General features: G+C 44.6%; 1 protein-coding gene across 2 annotated transcripts in view; it reads left to right on the top strand.

Moving 5' to 3' along the window:
* The first annotated feature begins 4,788 nt into the window (after nucleotides 1-4,788).
* Trpc7 (transient receptor potential cation channel subfamily C member 7) overlaps nucleotides 4,789-21,700 on the top strand; it is a 129,570-nt gene continuing 112,658 nt past the window's right edge. For both annotated transcript variants that reach the window (XM_051172049.1, XM_051172042.1), the window contains exons 1-2: nucleotides 4,789-5,080; nucleotides 12,265-13,042. In XM_051172049.1, coding sequence (XP_051028006.1) covers nucleotides 5,079-5,080; nucleotides 12,265-13,042 — 780 coding nt within the window. In that variant the 5' untranslated portion in view covers nucleotides 4,789-5,078. The remainder of the gene's footprint in view (nucleotides 5,081-12,264; nucleotides 13,043-21,700) is intronic.

Here is a 21,700-nt window from a genome sequence, read left to right as displayed (position 1 = left end):
GTTCACAGGATCCTACCACTATCATAGTATTAAACACTATAATATAAGGAAAATGTAAATTAATCAGTCCTTAGCTATGCAATCTTTCATTTAGCTACCCTTGATCCAGAATCTTAAGACTTCAATTCTTGACATATTTGCTTAGTTCTTTCTGGAACATACTAGCTAGTTCTTGTGGCTCCTTTGGGGGGATTTATTTTTCCATCCTTTGATCAAAGCCTCCTCTACTACACTATGAATCTATTGGCACTAATATCAACTTGAAGACTGCACACAACTTTGCCTTCAATAAGGCCTAATGGGAATAAGGATGGAGGTGTGGGTCCTCATGTGCTGGTTTTTTCATATGGATGACGCCTACGTAACATCCAAGTCTGCCAGTGTGAGACCCTAGGTCTTGCCATGCTGAGGATCACACCCATGTATCCAGCACTCCAGATGCGTGTTATACCAGTGAGCTACATGCACATCCTGGTGACATCTCTAAGGAGAGATGGGCAAGGCAGTCATAGACTGAACCCTCAAGTCTTAGAGGGTTCAGAGGTGACTGTGAAGCTAAAGCTATTCCATGATCTACACACCCTCATCCCATCAGAATCCTGGATGCTAACTTAAGCAGGTCTGCCTTGGCTGAGCCTTTAGTCATCTGTGGAATTCCATTTCTCTGAACACAGATTCTGTGATTCACACACTGACTTTCTCTAGACTGAAAAGGCACTGCTGTACATGCAACAAAGGCCCTTTGCCTGTTACACCTGGATTTCAGTGCTCTGTTATAGACCCTCATCATCACCTCCATCAGACAGCAGTAGTATTTAACAAGAGCTATCTATCTAATGTTATTCTGTCCCAGTTTCTCTTATATTTCAATCCATGATATATCTCACAACTGCAAGCAATTTACTGAAAGCAAAAAATTTTAGCCACTAGAGCATTGCCTTGTTCCGTCTGTACATCATTTATGACTAGTGATGGGGTCCAGCTGTATTATAGTGATCAAGTCCAAAACCCCATTGTCTATTCTTAATTTATTCCTGGTACCATTAAAGCAGGATCCACTCTCCAGGAGTCAGTGCTGATATGGAATCTTAAGTGAAAATATTCATTAGAGAACAGTGTCTATGAAGAGAGGAGAGAGGAAGTAGAAATGGGCAGAAGGAGAAATCAAATGACGATAGTTTGCCCAGTACAGCAGTAAACCCTGGAATGAGAAATGTTGACAAGAGTGTCCACAAAGTAGCTTGTGCTCTCCTTCTTTGCTGACTCATGAATGTAACCTGCCCTCCAAAGATTGAGAGCCAAGACAGGAGAGCTCTTTCAAGTTACAGCTAATGCTGATGGGCATGAACATTGAATGTTATCCTGGGACAAAGCCTTCACTAAAGGGAATCCCCATGTCTACCCCAGTATTTTAAACCTCTTTCAAGGCAGAACATAAATAAATGTTTCCTATCATTTGGAAGAAGAAAGAAGGCAAGAGAGAAAAGTAAAAAAAAAATGCCAGAGGATGAAGGGAGACATCAACTTGAGGAAAATACATTACATATATTTATGAAAATTTCACAGTAGAACCAATTATTTTACATACTGATTTTGAGAAAGTATTTCATATTAGTTTCTTTTTCTTAAAAAAAACTTTAATAATTTATGGGTTGATTATATACCTTATAAATTCTAGTACAACCTTTGAAATCTCAATACGCATGCCAAGTTGAATGAGTCATAATTTTTCATAAAACATAAATATAAATACAATTAATTTAGTAGCATCCTATGATCACTGCTATTTCCAGTTACTTTTTAATTGTTTATGAATAAAGACACACTATTTCATGACTTGAGAACAGTCTAGAACATGGGATTTCTGCTTACTCTATGGAATTTACTCAGTATATTGCAGTAGAGGAGAAAGAGCCACAGTAGCACAGACTGTCTAAGAATATTCAAAAAGACTTCCATGTTTGTGGCTGCAATTTCTAAGAGACCAGGAAGGTGTTGCCTCCAAGGATGATATGTGAGCCACTGGTGAGGGTCTTGGGGGCAGAGGGGCAATTCTCTGGGAAAGGAGCACCAGGAATTGGTATTTCTCTATTGTTTAACAAGTTGGCTACTATGTGGACCACAGGCAGCTGAGGATGCTCACTGCTCAATGATATAATAGCAAGAGCTAAACTCTATGTCAGGCAATGCTCTACACTCTCAGCGTGACCTGCTCTGCTTTAGAGTCACACAACTCTATAAACAAGAGCTGTGGTCACCTAGGGAATGAAAGATACACACACAGATCTTGGATGAGATTCCTGTTCTTTGAACTCTGCTGTGAAGCTACATGCTGAGGTGACAGGAAAACCTTAGGCTGGAACAAGACACTCTCCTGGCCAAGAGCTGGAAGCTTCTCAGTCCTAAGTGCAGATATTGCTTCAGTGTCCTGTTTATTAAGACTTGTGCTTTCACATGGGTGTGACATTTTCCAGGAGATAAGTAGTGGCCCATTGAGTAAATGCTTCCCTTTATATAACAGCCTCTGTAAACAGTAAGGTACTCTAATAACAAGGCCTCTAAAGGCTGAATCCTTCATCAAGTGTTACTGATCATCTGGACTGATGCTAACCTTCCTTCAGTTAATTACTATTTCTATAAAACAATCGGTTCATTGCCCCCCCTTTCTCCTCTCTGCCCTTCCTCTACTTCCTTTCATAGATAGATATATGTGCATATATACACATGTACATATGTAGTTTTGTTCATCATTGGTACATTTTAATATGTTTCTCAGTGAGATTATTATGCGTAGAAACAAGGCTATTTATTAGAAAACAATCATCTCTATCACTAGCAACTAAAGTCATAGCTCAGTATCTTGAGAAAGTGTTTTATAGTTAAGAAAGTCTTAGTCTATATTAATTAACTACTTATGATGATGTTGTAATCACAGGATATTTTCAGTACTAGAATGAAGCATCTCACTTTGTGGTTTTGTAAGACATTTCTGCTAGATTCATATATATGCTTCAGGAATACTAAAGAGTTCATAAAATTAGCATTTTATTCACATGATTAAGCCTAATTGTTTGAGTCTAATGAAAAATTAAAATCCTATATCCTTTAGAACCATAAATATTTTAAAGAAAAAAGTTTAATTTTAAGAAAAAATTATTTTTGGAAAAAGATTTTATTCAACAAAATATAATTACTAATATTGGAAAGCTTGCATGGAGGCTTATGGAATAAAATTAAGTTGTCATCAATCTTAGAAGGCTTTAACTAAAGGAATTCCCTAACTTCTTTTGAACAAAGAAGGGGGAGAAAATATTTAAATATGTCTACTACTGCAGGAAATGCCAACTCTCTTGGGTGCTTTGCATATGCTATTTCAGTTAATTGTCACCATAACAATTGGTAAAGGACACCATGAACCCCACTATTACTCACCATTTGCATATGAAGGAGCTGAGATTCAGAAAAGTTAACTATTTATTATTTCCAAGGTCACCTAGTTAATAAGTCAATTAACATCCCAGGGTCTTTCTCCACACATCTCCAAAGAAAATGCTACTAGCATATTGATGAATCAGTGCAATCTGATTTGCATATAATACCAGAATGGAAATATATTAGAAGCCAACTTTTTCATCTTTGTGCCACTTTTGCACATAGGGGCATTTTTATAGGGTGTCAATTATTATTGATCCTTGAGTTGGCTTCAGAAAGTAAGTGTCAGCAGCCCAAATAGATGCTAGAATCCATTGTGGCTTTTCTTGAATAGGCAGTACTTCAGTGAAGAATTTTTCTCTTTGGAACTGGCAAGATGGCTCAGTGGTTAAGAGCACAGACTGCTCTTCCAAGGAACCCAGGTTCAACTCCCAGCACCCACATGTTGGTGTTTAAGAATCATAGCCCACTTAGTAACATATCAATTGGAAAGAAAATGGAGATTGTTGAAGAAATGAATTTGTGTACAAGAAATTTCCTCTCAAAATATGAAAAGCTACATATAAAGTTGATCATTATAGAGGCTCCTTTATCAATGTCAGATGATTCCAGGAAATACTAAAGGATCATTTTTTTAAAAAAGTCAAATTAGAAAACCCATCATTCTCCAAAGAGAAAGTGGGTGTGGCTCTAGGATTATAAAGGGAGCTTATTAGTGTCACTCAATCTCTTCTGGTTTTAGTTTCTTCTTAATCCTCCACTCCCACCCCAGTAAACACTTATAAACCAACATGTAGGAAATCAGCCCATTCCCCATTTTTCACTTGTTTAAGTCCATGAAGACTCTTCATGTTGCTTTATATAACTGAAGGGTGTTTGTATGAGTGTGAGTATGTGTGTGTGTGTGTGCGTGCATGTGTGTTCATGTGTGTGCATGTGTGTGTGAAAGAAAGAATGTGTGTGTGAGTGTGTCTGTGCATGTGTGTGCGTGTGTGTGAGAGAAAGAGTGTGTGTGCATATGTGTGCATGTGTGTGTGTGTATGAGAGAGAGAGAGTGTGTGTGTGTGTGTGTGAAAGAAAGAATGTGTGTGTGAGTGTGTCTGTGCATGTGTGTGCGTGTGTGTGAGAGAAAGAGTGTGTGTGCATATGTGTGCATGTGTGTGTGTGTATGAGAGAGAGAGAGAGTGTGTGTGTGTGTGTGTGTGTGTGTGCGCGTGCTATGCACTATTCTAGGAGGAGGAGCAGAAAGAAATCCTAAGGGACCCTGGTAGAAAAACAAGAGTCGCTCTTCCTTTCAAAGCTACGTCCGGAAGAGGGGTGGGGACTATACCAGCCCATCATTACGCTGCATGCCAGTCTCACACACAGATGCTTCTCCTTCGCATTCTCTGGGAAATTTCCCACAGATTAGGAAAAGGACAGGAAAGCAAGTCGGCCACGAAGGGCGAGTTCTCACCATTACCCACAAAGGAAAGCAGAGCGCACCTCCACACAGTCGCAACTCAGCTCTCTGGAGCAGATCCCGACTTCAGCACCACGGAGAGCGGCACCTCCTCCTCGGCCACCCATGGGGAGCCAGATCCCAGCGACTCAGCGCAGGATTCGGGTCATCTAGAGGAGGGACAAGCCTGCGTAGTCTACTCTCAATGTAAGTAAGTGGCTGTGATGGTTGGCTTCTATTGATTTTCCCAGGAGACACTGTTTTTTCCCTGAAATGTGGAATTGAACTTTTATTTATTAGCCCTTTGGCAGGCAATGCTTAGACTTGGCGATCTAAGTCAGGAGGAGAAATCTTATCTACGGAGTTGGTAGGATATTTCCCCTTTTTGTTGAATGTCTAAGTTTACAAGCCATTTAGAAATAGGAAACAGCCTGGTATCCTGTCCTTTCGTGCTGAAGTAGTACAGTTTTATTCCTAGAAGACAGCATGGATGTTGTCTCGGCTTTTGCACTACTGAGAGCCTCTCTGGTTTGATTTTAATATAAATATGGAGTTGGAAAGAGAACCATAGCTACATTATAAAAGGACTACAGGTGGCGATAAAAGGCTATTTTCTTCTGTTTTCTTTTTCTTCTTTCTTTCTTTTCCTCCTTTTTTTCCTTTCTTTCTTGTTAAAAAAAGGTCCTGACTGTATATTTCCTGTATGTCACTTCAAAATAACAAATATGCTTTTAATAAGAGATGTGATTCTTGGCAGGGATTTGGGCAAGAGCTTTGACACTAGAGATCCCAGAGACTCTCATTCAAGTTCAAGCTGTAAATTCATTTATGTAAGGCCGAGGACACATAACCAAGATGCTGTGCCATTAATTGTCCTTTAATGGATTCAGGGTAGATTTGAAAAAGGCAATAATGATTGACCCTGTCTAGTCACACTCAGTAAAATTTTGCCTCAGAATGCCACCTGCTGGTGGGCCTCCTTTCTAAAGCATTGGGCACATATCAAATTTATGAATGAATTCACATAAAGTCCAAAATATCCATTATGGATATCATACACTTCTGCTCCCTAAAATTGACTGTGCAGTAATGTCCCAAGCGTCTATGTCACAAGTATAATTTTATATTGATTTCCCCAAACACTTGCTCTTTAGCTTAAAAGTATGTAGACTAGCCAACTCCTTTAGGCAGTAATTAACCCAGAAAAAAAAAAATCAGAACTATGTGGTGCCTCACTGTGGCTAATTGTGGAATGCATGTGGCAGCTTGAACAAGAACTACCAGGAAGTACAAGCAAACATCCCTTCCCCAGCAAACATGCAGCAAGTCACGGGCTCTCTCTTAGTTTGTTCCAGACTCTCATCACAGAGGTAGAGGAGCCCTCCCAGGATTTGCACATTTATTTTAGTCCAAGACTAATTTTAACATAACTATTTGAGCCGGTTATTTCAGCTCTATCTGGAACTGTATAAAATATGAGATATAGATATCTGGCTTCATATCTTCTGCAATCTAAATAAGCAAAGGGGAATTTAAAAACAAAAACAAAGACAACAGGCAAAGTACAAGTTCATTCAGACTGCTAACCCATACACTAGCCCGTGAAGACCAGGAATAACCCCTTCCCTAAACGAGGTTATTTTTATGAAAAGGAATTACCGGTATGAACATTTAACATTGAGGAATAATAGGCGATATTTTCCAATCCAAGATAAAATGGAACACACACACACACACACACTTTAGCAGAAGTGCCTGAAGAGTATGCCCTACTATCAGTAGCACAGACAGCTCAGGAGTGGTGTGCTTGTCTCTTGTAGGCCCTCACATGCACAGTGGAGTAACCAGCCAGATAGCTGCTTACTTTTACCCAGTATAGAAACATACTCTCACTAACATGGGTCAAAGCACAAATGCCTTAGACCCACAATTAAAACAGTAAATGTAATAATGTTAGTGGCACAACAGTACTCACTAGCTACAAAGGGATTTTACACACATTATTTCACCTCAACGTCAATACACTGAGAAGATAAAACTCTGAAATAAGCAGAATACCTTTGGAAATACACACACAAACACACACACAAATCAGGAGTATGATGAAAAACGGAAATGTTTCAGTTTTCTGTTCTAAACATTCAGGGACTTGTGAGACAGGTTCTCTGCTAGCTGCTCCCTCTACCAATCACGACTGTGGCTTGCAGCAGAGCTAGTCCCTTGGAGCTGATTTTACCTCAGAGATTATACCTTATTTTTGAAGTTGTCAGTCAGAAACAAGAAATAATACCTACAGAATTTTCTGGGTTCTGTATTTGTAAGAAAGTGGACACTGGTAACCATCAATACCAGAATTTTATCATTTTTAAAAAAGTGACCAATCCACATCAAGTATTTGAGAACTGACCTATTTGACTATGGACCATGTCCTAAGCGTCAGGAGCACCGGATGCCAGGTACAGATGCAGTGTGAACAAGCAATCCCCTTGTCCATGGGGCTCTTGTGCTCTGATGGGCATGTCTGTGGATGAAGCAAACAGAATAGTGCAAGAGTGAGATGGATGGCCACAGCATGCCAGCCAAATGCAAGAATGCAAGCCTAACAGAGGGTGCCGCGGCCATACCGTGAATATCTCAGAAAATGTGACTGATGTGTTGGAGCCCCGTTACCTTCTCTGCTAAGTGGGGGTGGAAACGGCACCTACATAATGCCATACTTTTCTAGAACTTAAAATGGTGATGCTCGTAAAACGCTCAGCCTGAAGGCTGGCACGTGGTTAATGTGTGATGTATATTAATTGTTATAATTGAACAGTCATTTAGGAAGGCAGCTAAGCTTGTCATATGATAATTTACAACGGTACTGTATGTAAAGCAATCGTGGTAAGTGCATGTGTGTTAACCATCTCTATCATCACAGTCATCTGAAACAATAGCTGGGGTACCAGCATAGAATATGATCTGAGCCAACACACACAACCCTGTACTTAAGGTTTTGGTTGTCATTGCCTCTAAACTGGCTAGGATACTTGGTACAAGTGTTACCCAAATCTTCGGTGAATACTGACAAAAGCACCAAAGCTCAGGGAAGACTACAGACATTTGGATTCTTTCCTCACTTTGTGGACTAAAACCCAGAATTTGTTCCTGGGAGAGGACTGAGCTGGAGTTTCCATGGGCACCTGATCTGAATTCTGGATTTCTGGTTCTGTGTCCAGCTGTGGAATGCTACAGACTGAGTTGATTTCAGGCTTGGGTGATCTCCACAGAGACTTTCGATGCATGTAGCAATTTTAGAAAATTTTAAAAGGACAACATATCTTTCAAAAGACATTTCTTAAGTGCCCTTCCTTTCATTGGTAATTAAGCACAACCCTGACTCCAAATTCATACAGATGTGCAGCTGGGAATTAGGGTGCAAGATTGCTACTTCCATGGCTTACTCACATCTGGTTTCCTGCAGACTGGCTGATGTACTGGTAAGGGCAGCTTTATAAAAATAGCATCCAAAGGAATTGAGAGGGAGTTTTCTAAGCACCCCTCCTCTCAGATGGCTTTATCTCCACTGGAGTTCTTCTCAGTGACACCAGTGTCAACAAATGCATGCAGGAAAGGACAGGGTCTTAACTGAGATGCTCTGTGAGTTTTCTCACTCATCTTAGTAATATATGGAGATAAAAGGCCTCTGTGTTCAAAGTTCATTTTTAAGGAAAATATTAAAGACAATCAAATGCCAGTTGTATTCAGGGACAATTCTTCCCCTCACTGGCCTGGTTGTCTCTTGTGGATTCTGTCCAGCCCCTGTGATGTACATGCCCCAAAGCCTGAATACTGTTGCATCAAGATTAAATGGCAAAGATAGGGTAGTAAAATATATTCATGAGTGTACATAGTTTAAAAGGCCACATTAAAGGATACCAGGACTGGGGTAGCCAGGTCTAACAAGAACCCCACAGAAAGGTTTAAGGACTCCTCCTGTCCTTGAGTCCTCTCCAGGTCTCCTGTGAAGCCCTCCCATGGGAAGTGACTGTAAGGGAAGTGACCATAAGCGGTACATCCCAATTTATCTGTTGCCAGCCACACATGACCTGAAGCCTTATACAATTTCATTTTTAATTCTAAGTTCAACTAAACAAGGAGGAGAGCTGATCATTTTTGAACATCCAAATGTATTTCAAAGCCGAGACATTAAAGGCTGTGAAAGACAGGCATGTTTATTTTCTCTTACATCTGCTTTCAAGGTCATTCAGGAAAATGCCTGGCTCGTGAGGCCAGTTTCCCTCTGACAAGTAACATCCATGCACTCCCACACATGTGCCCGTGGGCATGCCCTGCCAACACACAGACACACACACACACACACACATACACACACACATACACACACACACATACACACACACACACACACATACACACACACACACACACACAATTTAATTATTGCAGAAATATCATGACATCATTCCCCATTGCCCTAAGACTTAGACTTTTCATTTCACTTATTGTTAATTGTTCTCACTACCAAAAGAAAAGGAAAGAAAAAAAAAATCAAAAATGATAGGTGATGTGTGAGTGTCCTTTAAGTTTGTAGGCTTCAATTTCTACTATATTCTGAGTTTGAATTTAGGTTGGGTATTTCCACGTCGCCTGCAAAAATGTTCTCTGCTCTGATTTGGTTCAGTGGTTATTCTATTTCCTTTGAATTTTCTCCCCAAGGCTTCTTGCTATGTAACAGCGTGGTACCCTTGACCTTGTGGTCTGAACTACTATCCCTCTTGGACAGCTGTCTACTGGAAAGGGGGGGGAGGCGGATCCAGTTGTGGTGCCAACTTCTTTGCAGGCACCTGCTGTTTCATACCTGACACACACTTCATGTGCTCGTGAGGGCAACTGCTCTTCCCAGGTTGAGGGGATGGATGACTAAGAGAGATGCTCCCGGGGCTGGGGGTGGGGCGCAGCAATGTGTCTTAGAACAGGCTGAGTAATTCTAAGAGGAAAATGATTCTTCTGTGGTTTCAGCTTCTACCGTTTCTGTGTGTTTGCACGCCCAGATGACAGGCCTGGAAAGTAAGTTCATTCAAATCCCGGAATGAGGTGCAGGGGAGACAAATGAGGTGATGGCTTCTCCCCCCCGCCCGCCCTCCCCCATTCTGAAGTGTCTGTTAATAAACCTGCACTGCTGGTGCCTCTCTCCCTTATGGGGCCACTGCTATGGGACCCCCATCTAGCGTCTGCCTGCCTCCCTCTGGGAAATGGCAGCACTATGGTGGAAAAAGGCCTCAGCAGTGTGTACACTTGAACCTGATGCTCTTTCCCCAGCCATCTTTTATCAAAGCACACTTTAGAATGGGCGGCAGTTTGGACTCTCTTCCTAAATCAGCAGGGCTCACTATCAGGCTGTATCTCCTGGCGCTGTCTTGGAAGGGGTTTCCCTTTCCATTTCTGCAGATGAAGGAGCTGCCCCACCTCACCATGCCGGGCTTTCCCAGAGGAGTATGACTCAGCTCCAGGCAGAATTTAGATAGAGTACCCTGCTCTGACCTCCAGTGCTCTACAGCAGAGACTGGGCCCCTAAGGAGCTGGATCAGGTCAAAGGTTAAATGAACATGAAAACAACAGAGTTCAAAACTCCAAAGTCTACATAACCGCAAAATGCCAGGTTTGATTTAAGAGGCTCTGCTGTGTCACTACTTCCTGTGCTGCTTATTTCCTCAGTCAGCTTGAGTGAGGGACCAAGCATTCACACTGTGCAGGCCACAGACGCCAGCAGGAACAGAAGATGGTTCTCTGCAACCACAGGAAACACTGAAAACGAGCTTCAGTGCAGCAGATACTCCCGTGGATAAGGCTATGCCATCCAGAATCATTTAGATAGTGTGAGTGAGAGCAGACCGGAAGAGGAACCACTGGGAGAACAGAAAAATTTAAGATGCTCAAGTTGTTGGTGGCTTGGGGTACATCTGGTCTAGCCCCTCTATTTCACAGCTGTAGTCTAGGACCTAGAAACTGGGTACCCACACGGCCCCAAGGCTGGCTGGAAAGGTTTAATTTGAGCTTAAATTACATATGGGTGTGTCTTTCTAGTTTGACACCTTAAATGTTTGTTAAGGGCCAGTGAGACAGCTCAGCTGTTAAGGTTTCTATCAACAAGCCTGACAACTTGAAAGTTGGATCCCTGGGACCCACAGAGGGGGAGAGGAAAAGCTGACTCCTGCCAGTTACCCTCTAGCCTCCACATGTGTCCTCCCACAATGTACACATGTGAATAAATAGATAAAAGTAAAAAAAAAGAAAGAAAGAAAGAGCAACAACAAACCCTTGGCAAACTCTCAGGTGGCTTGACAAAGGCAAGAAATCCCAAGACTGCCAGAGGACTGATGTACAAGTCCTCTCTTATCAGTACATCTTGGGATAAAAATACCTTTTCCTTTGGTTTGATGGAGGAACTGCACAGTGTGATGAATGGGAGGTGCTCAGCATTGCCCCTGGGACACCATGGGGTCTCTGTGAGTGCTAACTGCTGCAGTCAGGGTTAACTTCTACTCTGTGTCACAAGGGAGCAAGCAACAAGTTAGAAGTGAGCACAGCATGCAAGCTGAGCTGTTTCTTCTACAGATAAAACTGAATCCAGGGAGATACAGCTCAGTCCCCCAGGAGGCTGGTCCCTGTCTTCCATAAAAGACAGGCCTCCAGTCGTGTTCCTGGCCACATCTTGCCTTCAGTAGGTGCCTGATTTGCCCAAGACCAGTGGACATGACCCAAAGAGAGAATGGCACCAACTGCAGGACCAGTCCTGTGTGGCCATGCTTGTAGCCTGATGCAACTGGACCATAGTGTCAGAAGCCAGGAGAGGCAAGACATGGGAACTAGAGGTTCCACTGTACCACCCATGGAGACTGGGAAGGGACAGAATAAAGCCAACATTGAGTAGGCTCTAGGCTCTACTTCCACCTTGGACCCACACTGTGTCCAAACAAACAATAACATGCATGTTATGCGGCTAAAAAAAAAAAAAAAAGAATGCAGAGGGGTTGGGTGACCTGCTCAGCTCTACATAGAAGGGAATAAAACTGACACTTTTGTCTATTTCCCCACAGTCCTACCTCATACCCTCCCGGGGAGCAGGGCGCCTCACCCCTCTAGCCTTAGGGATGGACAGTAAGTAAGTCAGTATTCTTCCAGTTGAAAAAAATAAATAAAAAATCTAAACAATGCAACAAAGCAAACAAAAGCGGTACTTCAGGCAGTCCAGCTAGTCTTGGTGTCAGTGTTAAAAGTGTTTAGAAGGATTCCAATCACAATACTCTTACATCGGTTTTTGTTTGCCCTTCCAAATAGTCCCCAGGCCCCTGGAAAAGTAACCAAGCATCTTTGCCCCTGTCCTTCAGGTTGGGGAGCAACACCTTCAAAAACATGCAACGCCGGCACACCACCTTGAGGGAGAAGGGGCGCCGCCAGGCCATCCGGGGTCCTGCCTACATGTTTAACGAGAAGGGTACCAGCCTGACTCCAGAGGAGGAGCGCTTCTTGGACTCGGCTGAATATGGCAACATACCAGTGGTCAGGAAAATGCTGGAGGAGTCCAAGACCCTCAATTTCAACTGTGTGGACTACATGGGGCAGAACGCGCTGCAGCTGGCCGTGGGCAATGAGCACCTGGAGGTCACGGAGCTGCTGCTAAAAAAGGAGAACTTGGCACGCGTGGGCGACGCGCTGCTGCTGGCCATCAGCAAGGGCTACGTGCGCATCGTGGAGGCCATCCTCAACCACCCGGCCTTCGCGCAGGGCCAGCGCCTGACACTCAGCCCTCTGGAGCAGGAGCTGAGGGACGATGACTTCTATGCCTATGACGAGGATGGCACGCGCTTCTCCCACGACATCACGCCCATCATCCTGGCAGCGCACTGCCAGGAGTATGAGATTGTACACATCCTGCTGCTCAAGGGCGCGCGCATTGAGAGGCCCCACGACTACTTCTGCAAGTGCAATGAGTGCACTGAGAAACAGCGCAAGGACTCCTTCAGCCACTCCCGCTCGCGCATGAACGCCTACAAAGGACTGGCAAGTGCTGCCTACCTGTCCCTATCTAGCGAAGACCCTGTCCTCACCGCACTGGAGCTAAGCAATGAGTTAGCCAGACTGGCCAACATTGAGACTGAATTCAAGGTAACCCTCCTCTTACCATCCTGCAGGCAGGTGGCCCAGGGGCCCTTGCACGAGTACCTAGTAGCAAGATAGGTTGCACACCCATCTAAGGCAGAATGGAAGACTTTGGGTTCTTGTCTTTGGGGTTGTTTTGTCAGGTGTAGGCCTGGGGGAAAGCAGCACGGAAGTGGGATGTCTTAAACTACATAAGGCTAGGGAAGAGGCAGGCAGAGAGAGATGAGCTACCAGAGAGATCCAACCCGGTGGTCTGAGGTTACTTCCAGGCGGGAGACTTAGATTGAGTGTCTCTGTTCCGTTGGGTGGCTCTGACTGCCTCATTCATGTCTCTGCCCTCTCCTGCATTGCTGGTCACTCAGTCGACTTCAGAATGACCATGAAAAGAATGTTGGCTTTTCAAAAGATTTTGAGATAGGGCCTTGCTATGTGTACCAAGCTTGACTCAAACTCCGAATTCTCCTGTCTCCGTCTCCCTGGAACTAAAGGTGAAAGTATGTGGTGCTACACCATGCAGGGTCAGTCTTCCTTAGACCTGGTGACCTGCTACTGCTGTTCTGTCCATTGACTGTGGCAGAGGCACATGAAAGAGGAACTCAAACCCTTCCTAATAAGGGTTGAGTAGTGTGTCAGTCACTCCAGAGAATAAGGCCCAGGGCTGTCCCAGAATTCAGCCACCTTGAGAATACCTTGGCCTACCAGGCCAGCTCCAGAGGCTGGAGGCCCACCCCACACCCCGACCCAAGAGCTATTCCTGAAGAGTGGAGTTTTGCTTTCACTGTAAAGTGACATTTGCTCTGAAGGAGAAGACTGGGCCCACATGTAAGACTCTCTTTTGACAGGATCTTCATAAGCACTGATACTGGCTACATGGTGATTACTCACCTGGCTTATCTATTGAAGATCTTATTTCAACCTCACAAACAAGTGTCAAGGGTATAACACCCCATTTCGCATGAAAGCACAGAGCTGAAAGCACACAGCTAAGGAGGCAGCCAGACTCCACAGCCCATTCCTAATTACTCCAGCTAACAGGTACCCAAAGAGGCCTTATTCACATGGTCAGCTTCACAGTTTTACTTGCCTTTAAGAAAATGGTGAAGGGGGGTGGGGTGTGGCCAGGAGAGTGGAAAGCACAGCTAGCCTCAGCATTTCTCATCTTCTCACTTGCTAAGCAAACCACACATGCTGGATGCCATGAAAACACAAAAAGGTGTCACGCACAGAACTGGCAATCGAGCTGAGAAAATATGTTACCTACAAGTGAATAAGTCATCCTCCGAACAAGAGGTCAGTGTAAGGAGTGTCCCTGCCTGCGGGATGTCAGGTGGCCAAGGATGAGTTCTCGCTCACAGCAGGGAGGCCTCGGGCTAAGCTGCTCAGGCAGGACTCAAAGGAGGAGCTAGAATAGGGTTGGGCCTAGACCTAGCCAGGACAGGTGAGGTGGGGGCCACAACAGCCCAAGGTAGGGAAGGGACAGAGAAGAAGCTCAATGACTGCAACACACTTTTCCTGTGCCATGGAGATGAATGGGGCAGGAAGTAGTGCTCAGAGGACCGGGCTCATTAGTCTGAGCACTTAGGACATTACCCTGTAGGAAGTGAGAAGCCACTCAGAGTGCGTGCTTAAGGGACTACAGTGATGACAGAGGGAGATTTGGAAGTTTGTTTGACAGGAAAGTAAGATGGATTAGAGGATGTAAGCTGCAACTAGATACAGAGGCAATTTGGTTATGCAATTTGAGACCAAAGACGCTGGTCTATTGGGAGAAGCTTGTCCCATGAGGCAAGGGTAGCTGAGCTCAGCTAACAGGAGGGAACAAGGCCACAGGCTGTGAAAAAAAAAAACAAGTCCTGTAATTGTGCTTTATTTTATTCCATCTGCTCCAACTCAGCCCTGTCCACTGAACCAGAGCTACTTTCCAACATCCCTGTACTGCTCTTGGCCTCATTTAGACAGAGGTGCTGCACAGCCCATAGGAGCTCCCAGGAAACAGCTGCTGCCTCTTTCCTTGTCTATCTAGTAACCGCAGTCTCCTGAGGCCAAGGACGTCCTGGCAAATGTCTGTGGAGCCTTGCTTGTTGCCCAGTGTTCAGGTGAACTCTACAGGCTGTGTGGCAGGAACGGCTAAGACAATTAACTCAGATAGTAATTGTGGCCATAGGGGAAAAATCAGGCAAATAATAATAATAATAATAATAATAATAATAATAATAATAATAATAATAATAATAATAATAATAATGTTATTGGCTCAGATTACCTGGACAATTGTATGGTTCTCCATTTATCTCACACCTGAAAGTATGCCAGCCTAAATGAAACAATGTTAGATTAACATTGGGAACCCCATCTGAGGCATTTGTTTCCATTAGTAAGATCTGAAGGTTGGTCACACACTAATACACACAGTATTTAAATCTCAAAGAGTTTGAGAGCAAATATGATATTTGATTTCAAAAGTAAATTATGAAAGTTTGGACAATTAAGAAGGCTGCAAGCATGGTAAGAAGTATTTTCTGTAATGCAGTGGTTCACTCAGCGTTAAAAGAAGCTTCGGAACATTTGCTGGCTATTAACACCTTCGTAGGGAGCTCATGTGAAATGATGAATGTGGATAAATGGTCCACTGTAAACTAACACAACTGACCTCTAGAACTTATCGCTTGGTCACCTTCTCTGCACATGCATCCCAGTATGATAAACCTCTCAGAGAGCAGCAGTGCAGGAAGTCAGGTTACAATGAGAGACCACATGGTCACGTTCTGCAAAGCCCTGGAAGAGCTTGTTCTGTTTCCAAGGGACTACGTGTTGCTGTTTAGGTAGGCACATGTGAAAATGACCAGATGCCATCAATTACATAGAGATATCAGAGGATCTCTGGAAATATGTTATATGTCACCCTTCATGTCCTTTAAATCTTCTAGAATAACTTTCCCTGGGCAGGAAACATTATGCATAATAAGTCTGAATTGGGTTGCCTGGGCTATTGGTTTTGGAGCCGTTATAATTTACTAGCAGAATCAAATAGGGTCATTAGTAAGAGGTATAACCAATGGCAAGGTCACAGGTAAATTGTAACTGAAGTTAGATGCAACAAGCCATGATTTCGGCAAGGAAATTCTATAGCTACTGAAGGACTGACTATCTTAGGTTCAACTGTCTTAGATTTAGAAAGGTATTAAAACCTGATGTGGTCACTGGAACCTTCCTAGTGCTTCAGATGGAATCTAGTAAATTAGTAGACAGTCTAGAGACGCTTGATAAAGAGGACGCAGGAATTCCCCCAAAGGAAAATCATTCCAGCTACTGAGGCGAATGACTGCTTGTTATGTAATTTAACCTTCTCATACACGTGCATTTATTAGATGGAGGCATTTGATGGGCATCGCTTGGGAAACTGGGAAAGCTCTAAAGAAGATTACAAGCCTGGAGGGTATTATAGTTTACTTTCTGTTGCTCTGTTAGACACTGTGACCAAAAGCAATCTGAGAAGGAAAGGGCTTGTGTCCGCCTATTGCTCACACTCCATCATTGAGGGAAGCCAAGACAGGAACTCCAGGCAGGAACCAGGGCCGTGACTGAAGCAGAGACCACAGGGGGATGCTACTTCTGGCTTGCTCTCCTTGTCTTGCTTAGATACCTTTCTTATATAGCCCAGGATAGATGATGCCACTCACATGGGGTCTGGACCATCCCTCATCAATCACTAATCAAGAAAATACCCTACAAACATGCTCACATGCCAATCTGAGGACACAATTAGTTAACTGAGGTTTCCTATTCCCAGCTACTCTAATTTGTGTCATGTTGATAAAACCTAACCAGCCAGCACAGTGGAGGAATGAAGCCCATGAACTAAGTAACTGGGGCCTGAGTATATGCTGCACTCTGTAGTGTGTGGAAGGCAACATGTGTGTGTGTGAGTGTGTGTGTATGTGTGAGTGTGTGTGTGTGTGAGTGTGTGTGTGTGAGTGTGTGTGTGTGTGTGTGTGTGTGTGTGTGTGTGTCATGCGCGCACGCGCTTTTCTGCCTTTGCTTGAAGTGGAGCTTGCAGGCCGTGTTGCCTGATGGGTGGAGAGCCATGGGGAGGGACTACTGCTGAGGGGAAGGGAGGCAGTGTGGGACGTCAGTGTCCCTTTGGCTCCTTTACATTTGCTACCATTGAGGAGCATCTATGTCCCTAAGTCAGGGGAGGAAGAAGTCTATCCGTGTGTTTGGCCATTCTGAAGCTGGGCAACGGTGCCGCTGAGGAGGCTTCTCCTGTTGGCACAGTGCCCGCATAGAGCATCCTGTGCTTCAGCCCAGAGCTAAGAAGGGGACAAGTGGGAGGCAAGAAGACCAAACTGTAACTTCATCTTGTTTAGAGCGTTAATGACCTCTCTGTGCACCAATGGGTTCTTAACCACACGTATTATGAAAAACAGATGATGAATTATGTATTGATGTTTGTGCTGTCAGTTTAAGACCCACAAAAAAAAAAAAAAAAAAAAAAAAAAAAAAAAAAAAAAAAAAAAAACCTCTCTGGGCCTAAAATACCTCAAATTAAAAATGCAAATAATGATAAATCAGACCGATTTACCACCTGCTGTGATTGAGGGCAAGCCCACTGTGGAAGGTAAAGATGCTGAGGTGATAGCGTGCAATCTGCTGGAAAACTTCTCAAAGGGAACAAAGAGGAAGGAGAAAGTGTCTTTGTCCCTGATGCTAGGAGCCCAGAGGACATCTGAACTGTGGCAACTGGAGCCATGGAGCCAGGAATCCAGGAAGGCTCAGCCTGGGCTGGAGGCAGTGAGAAAAGCTGACTAGGCCTCCAGCCTGTGGATCAATTGCTCACATGCTTTGAGTCTCTAAATTGGATAAACCAACACCCTAGGAAAACAGTGTTTCCTTGAGGCTGGCTGGTAGTATAAACAGATGTCTGCTTAATATGCAGGGAGAAGCTTGAAAACTGTTTCGTTTTTCCATTGGGAAAATATTCTTTTAAGTTGTGAAGTCTGCAGGTGTTAAAAGGAAGGTGTTTTTGTGAGTGGGGTACGTGTGTAGGAGAGTATGGCAGAGAAGCCCTCAAAGCACTTGCTTATATGTCATCCCTGATGCCCCTGGAGACCTGATGTGACACGCTAGCCCTGTGTGAGAACATCTGAGGATGCACACACCTGAGCAGAGGACCAGAAGATTTAAGGTCGGTCCACCAGTGTGCTGATGGGTCTGCCCCTCTCTAAACACTGGCAGATGTGGTCCCACGTGGGACAAGTATAGTCCAAGCATATGAAGGAAGGTGCAGACTGTTCTTCTCTGTTGGCAGGCTCCCCACGGGAAGTGCTCGTAGGCCCCATGCTTGAGAGTAAGAACTGAGGACTGGCTTGTTGTTAGAAATAAGAAAAAGATAACTGTGCCATAGGTCATGGACTTTCTCCATTTTACTATGTGAGTGTCTGGAGGAGCAGCTCAACAGACTATGCGCTAATGAGGTGGCGTCACAGGAAATCAGCTACTCGGTGCGTCTTTAATGATAGTTGTTCACTCACTGGATCACAAATGGTGCCTAAAATTAGAAGCTGCTGCTCTTCCAGGTTTGTGCCGTCAAGAGTATCTGTGTACAGCGAGATTATAGCTTGGGTGATAGGAATTTGAGTAGGACAAAGGAGCCCACTGGACAAAGGAGGTGTGGGAAGGCACAGGCTCCAGTGCGCACCCCAAAATGCCATGCTCCGCTTTCTCAGTGCAGCGAGTAAGATCCACAAACTCTGACCTGAAGTCTCATCTCCTACTAATCACGCAGTTCTCAGCATCATCCAAAAGTCCATTTCCTCATTTGAAGCATGGAGGATGGGAAAGACCAGACACTTGTAACGTGTCCAGTGGATGCTCCCTTCCCCGCCCAAACTGTTCCTCTTACTCTGAGATGTCTACCTCATGGTCACTAATCTGCAAGAACTTCATACACCTCACAGCACTTACTGTCCAGGAAATCCTGACACCCATTAGTTGCTCACCAAAGATGGCTCAATGTCAAGTAAACAAGCTGAGGGAGTTTAGCCCTCAGGAGCTCTCAGTGTCCAGCAGGGTGAGTGAGATGGGGACAATAGAAACATAAAGCCGCCTCTAGGGAGCCTGACCTGCAGGCAGAAGTTCCTTTGGGTTCCCTTCAGGAAACACAGCTCACCTTTCAGCTCCTCCTCTTTGTAGAGGGTCCCCTTTTAGCTAAGTCTCCCAACCTCTGACCAGATCTCTGCAGAACAAGAAAAAAAAATCTCGGCTGGACACATGAGCTCCATGATTAGAAGGGAGCCAAGGGAGCATTTTCAATTGGAAAACTGCAGACCACTGAAATTGGATAAGCGAAGAGTGCTGCTAAAATATTACTGTGAAAAAGAAATTACGTGGGCTGGAAAGAGACAGCAAAGGGGAAAGAGGCGGAAGTGGGCAGGCAGCACCCCTGCCAAACACACACAGGTTATTTCTTTGAAAAATATCTCCATGAAAAGATTCTTTAACACACACACACACACACACACACACACACACACACACACACACACACTATTTCCTACAGAACTGCACCTATCAGTCTGAAGCATCAGAGATCTAAAGAAAATGGTGATGGTTGTTCAAGGAAATTAGTAACTGAGAAGTAGCACAAATCAAATCAAATGGATACACAAGGAGTTTTCTCTGAAAAGGTCACAATGCTCTGTAAATTGATCATCTTAACTGCACAGACTATTAGCATGGAGGCATATGCTTTATTAGCAGTAGGTTCACGTTTTCATCAAATATAAAAATATAAGCACCATGTGAGAAAGAGATGGGATCTAGACTCACAGATGACTTGTGGTTACGGAGCTCTTGGAAGCCTTAGCATCTATGCCCCTCATGCTGGAGTCTGATGCTCAGGCTGCAGGCTGGGGGTGGAGATAAAGTGATGGTATTGCCTGATGGAAGAGATGGACATTCTCCCAAGAGTCCCAAAGATAAGCACAGTATTCCAAACCACAAAGTGAAGTTCCCTTAGAGTTAACTTGGCTTGGCAGCTGACTCTGTTGGGAGATGGTGTGTGCTTGAGGATTTCTCCCAGAAGGTAATGCCTAACAGAACTCAGGGTCATGAAAGAGAGGGACATTAGAAGAGAAAAGCGGTTCCCAGACCAGAGGCAGGTAAGCTAGTCCACTACAGAGAAGAACGAAGAGGGTCATTCCAAGAATGTGAGCATCTTGGAACGGATCTACTATAGGAGGAAAGGGAGATGAGGGCAGTGATGGGGATGCTGATGAGAGTCTCAGCCACAGCCTTCCCACAGGGGCCTGTGGTCCAAAGCTGGGCCTCGTTGTCAAGTAGTGGGTGAACCACTGGACACCTTCAGTGGGTGAGTGAATGATCACGTCTACAGTTCAGAAGGAGCCAGTCTTCTTGGTGTAGAAAATGGAAGGACAGACGGGAAGATGTTAGGAGACTGCCATCGATAGACAGGCTCCTCCCTGTAAGGGGGTGAAGGGAACATGAGTAAAAAACATGGCCAGCACACCTCAGTGAGCAGCTGAGTCACCACAGATGGAGGAGCCACACCACAGAGGACATGACTATCCCCTGGACATCTTTCTGATCGTGCATTTCCCAGGGCCATGATTCTGTCTCTGGGATCTCTCACTGCTGGGAGAGGCACAGGGAAGGGAGGCAGAGGAGAGTCAGCCCCTGGGGCTTCTGCTCCAGGGCAGAAACCCAGCAGAGCAGGGTGAGGGGAGATGGGGGGAGGGGGAAGGCTGGCCTTAGGAGGTGGAGGTGAAGGAGCTGTATTGCACAGCTGCAGTAGCCCCACAAGAGATAGCTCCAGAAAGGGAAGGAGGCTGCTGGATTTTAATCCACTGCATCTTTCAAACTCTCAGGACTCTTTCTCCCTCTGTTAGTTTCCTGGAGCAAGTAAGGTTTTTGTTAAAGAAATGGTGAAACCTACCTCTAATTTGTGTTGAACTGCAGCTTGCGCTAGCACAAATAAAGTATAGTGTAGACATCCCTTCCTTCCTTCCTTCCTTCCTTCTCTTCTTCCTTCCTTCCTTCTTGTTGAGACTTTCAAACCAACTGGAGATTGGGTAGGAGCAAGGCCCTTCAGGTACCCACCACCCTCCTTGGATATTCAGTTGAGGCGAGTCTTCCCCTGCTGCTCCGACCTGGTCCCCAGAGTGTTACGGTTTACAGACAAGTTTATTAGACCCTGGTACTGTGGCTAGCACCCCAAGACCACAGTATGAGCAGCAGCCTGCTCTCTCTGAAGGACTCAGGAACACCTTTCCTGTCACTTGTTTCTGCTACCAATTCTTGGCTTGTCTGTGCATCACTGCAATCCCTGCTTCTCGTGATGGGAGAAGCTCCCCATGGGCTTTTGTGTCTCTTTTCTTCTTAGAAGAATATGAATAATTTGGGGCTGAGGGCTCACCCTTCTGTAGAAGGGCTTCATTATAATTACCTCCACCTGCAATTACCCTGTTATGAAATAAGGTCACATATTCATGGTCCAGGGTAGACTTGAATTAGGGGGAGGGGTGTGCAACTCACCTTCATACACTAGGGGAAGGCTGAGTTGAGATGAACAAGAGGAGGCCAAAACCCAGAATCCAGGCAGAGAAGCACAGCAGAGCCTAGAGGCAGAGCCAGCTCCAAACTAGG

This window comes from Acomys russatus, chromosome 3, assembly GCF_903995435.1.
Source record: "Acomys russatus chromosome 3, mAcoRus1.1, whole genome shotgun sequence".
Lineage (NCBI taxonomy): Eukaryota > Metazoa > Chordata > Mammalia > Rodentia > Muridae > Acomys > Acomys russatus.
Note: the sequence above shows the minus strand (reverse complement) of the source record. Positions and strands in the feature narration are given on the sequence as shown.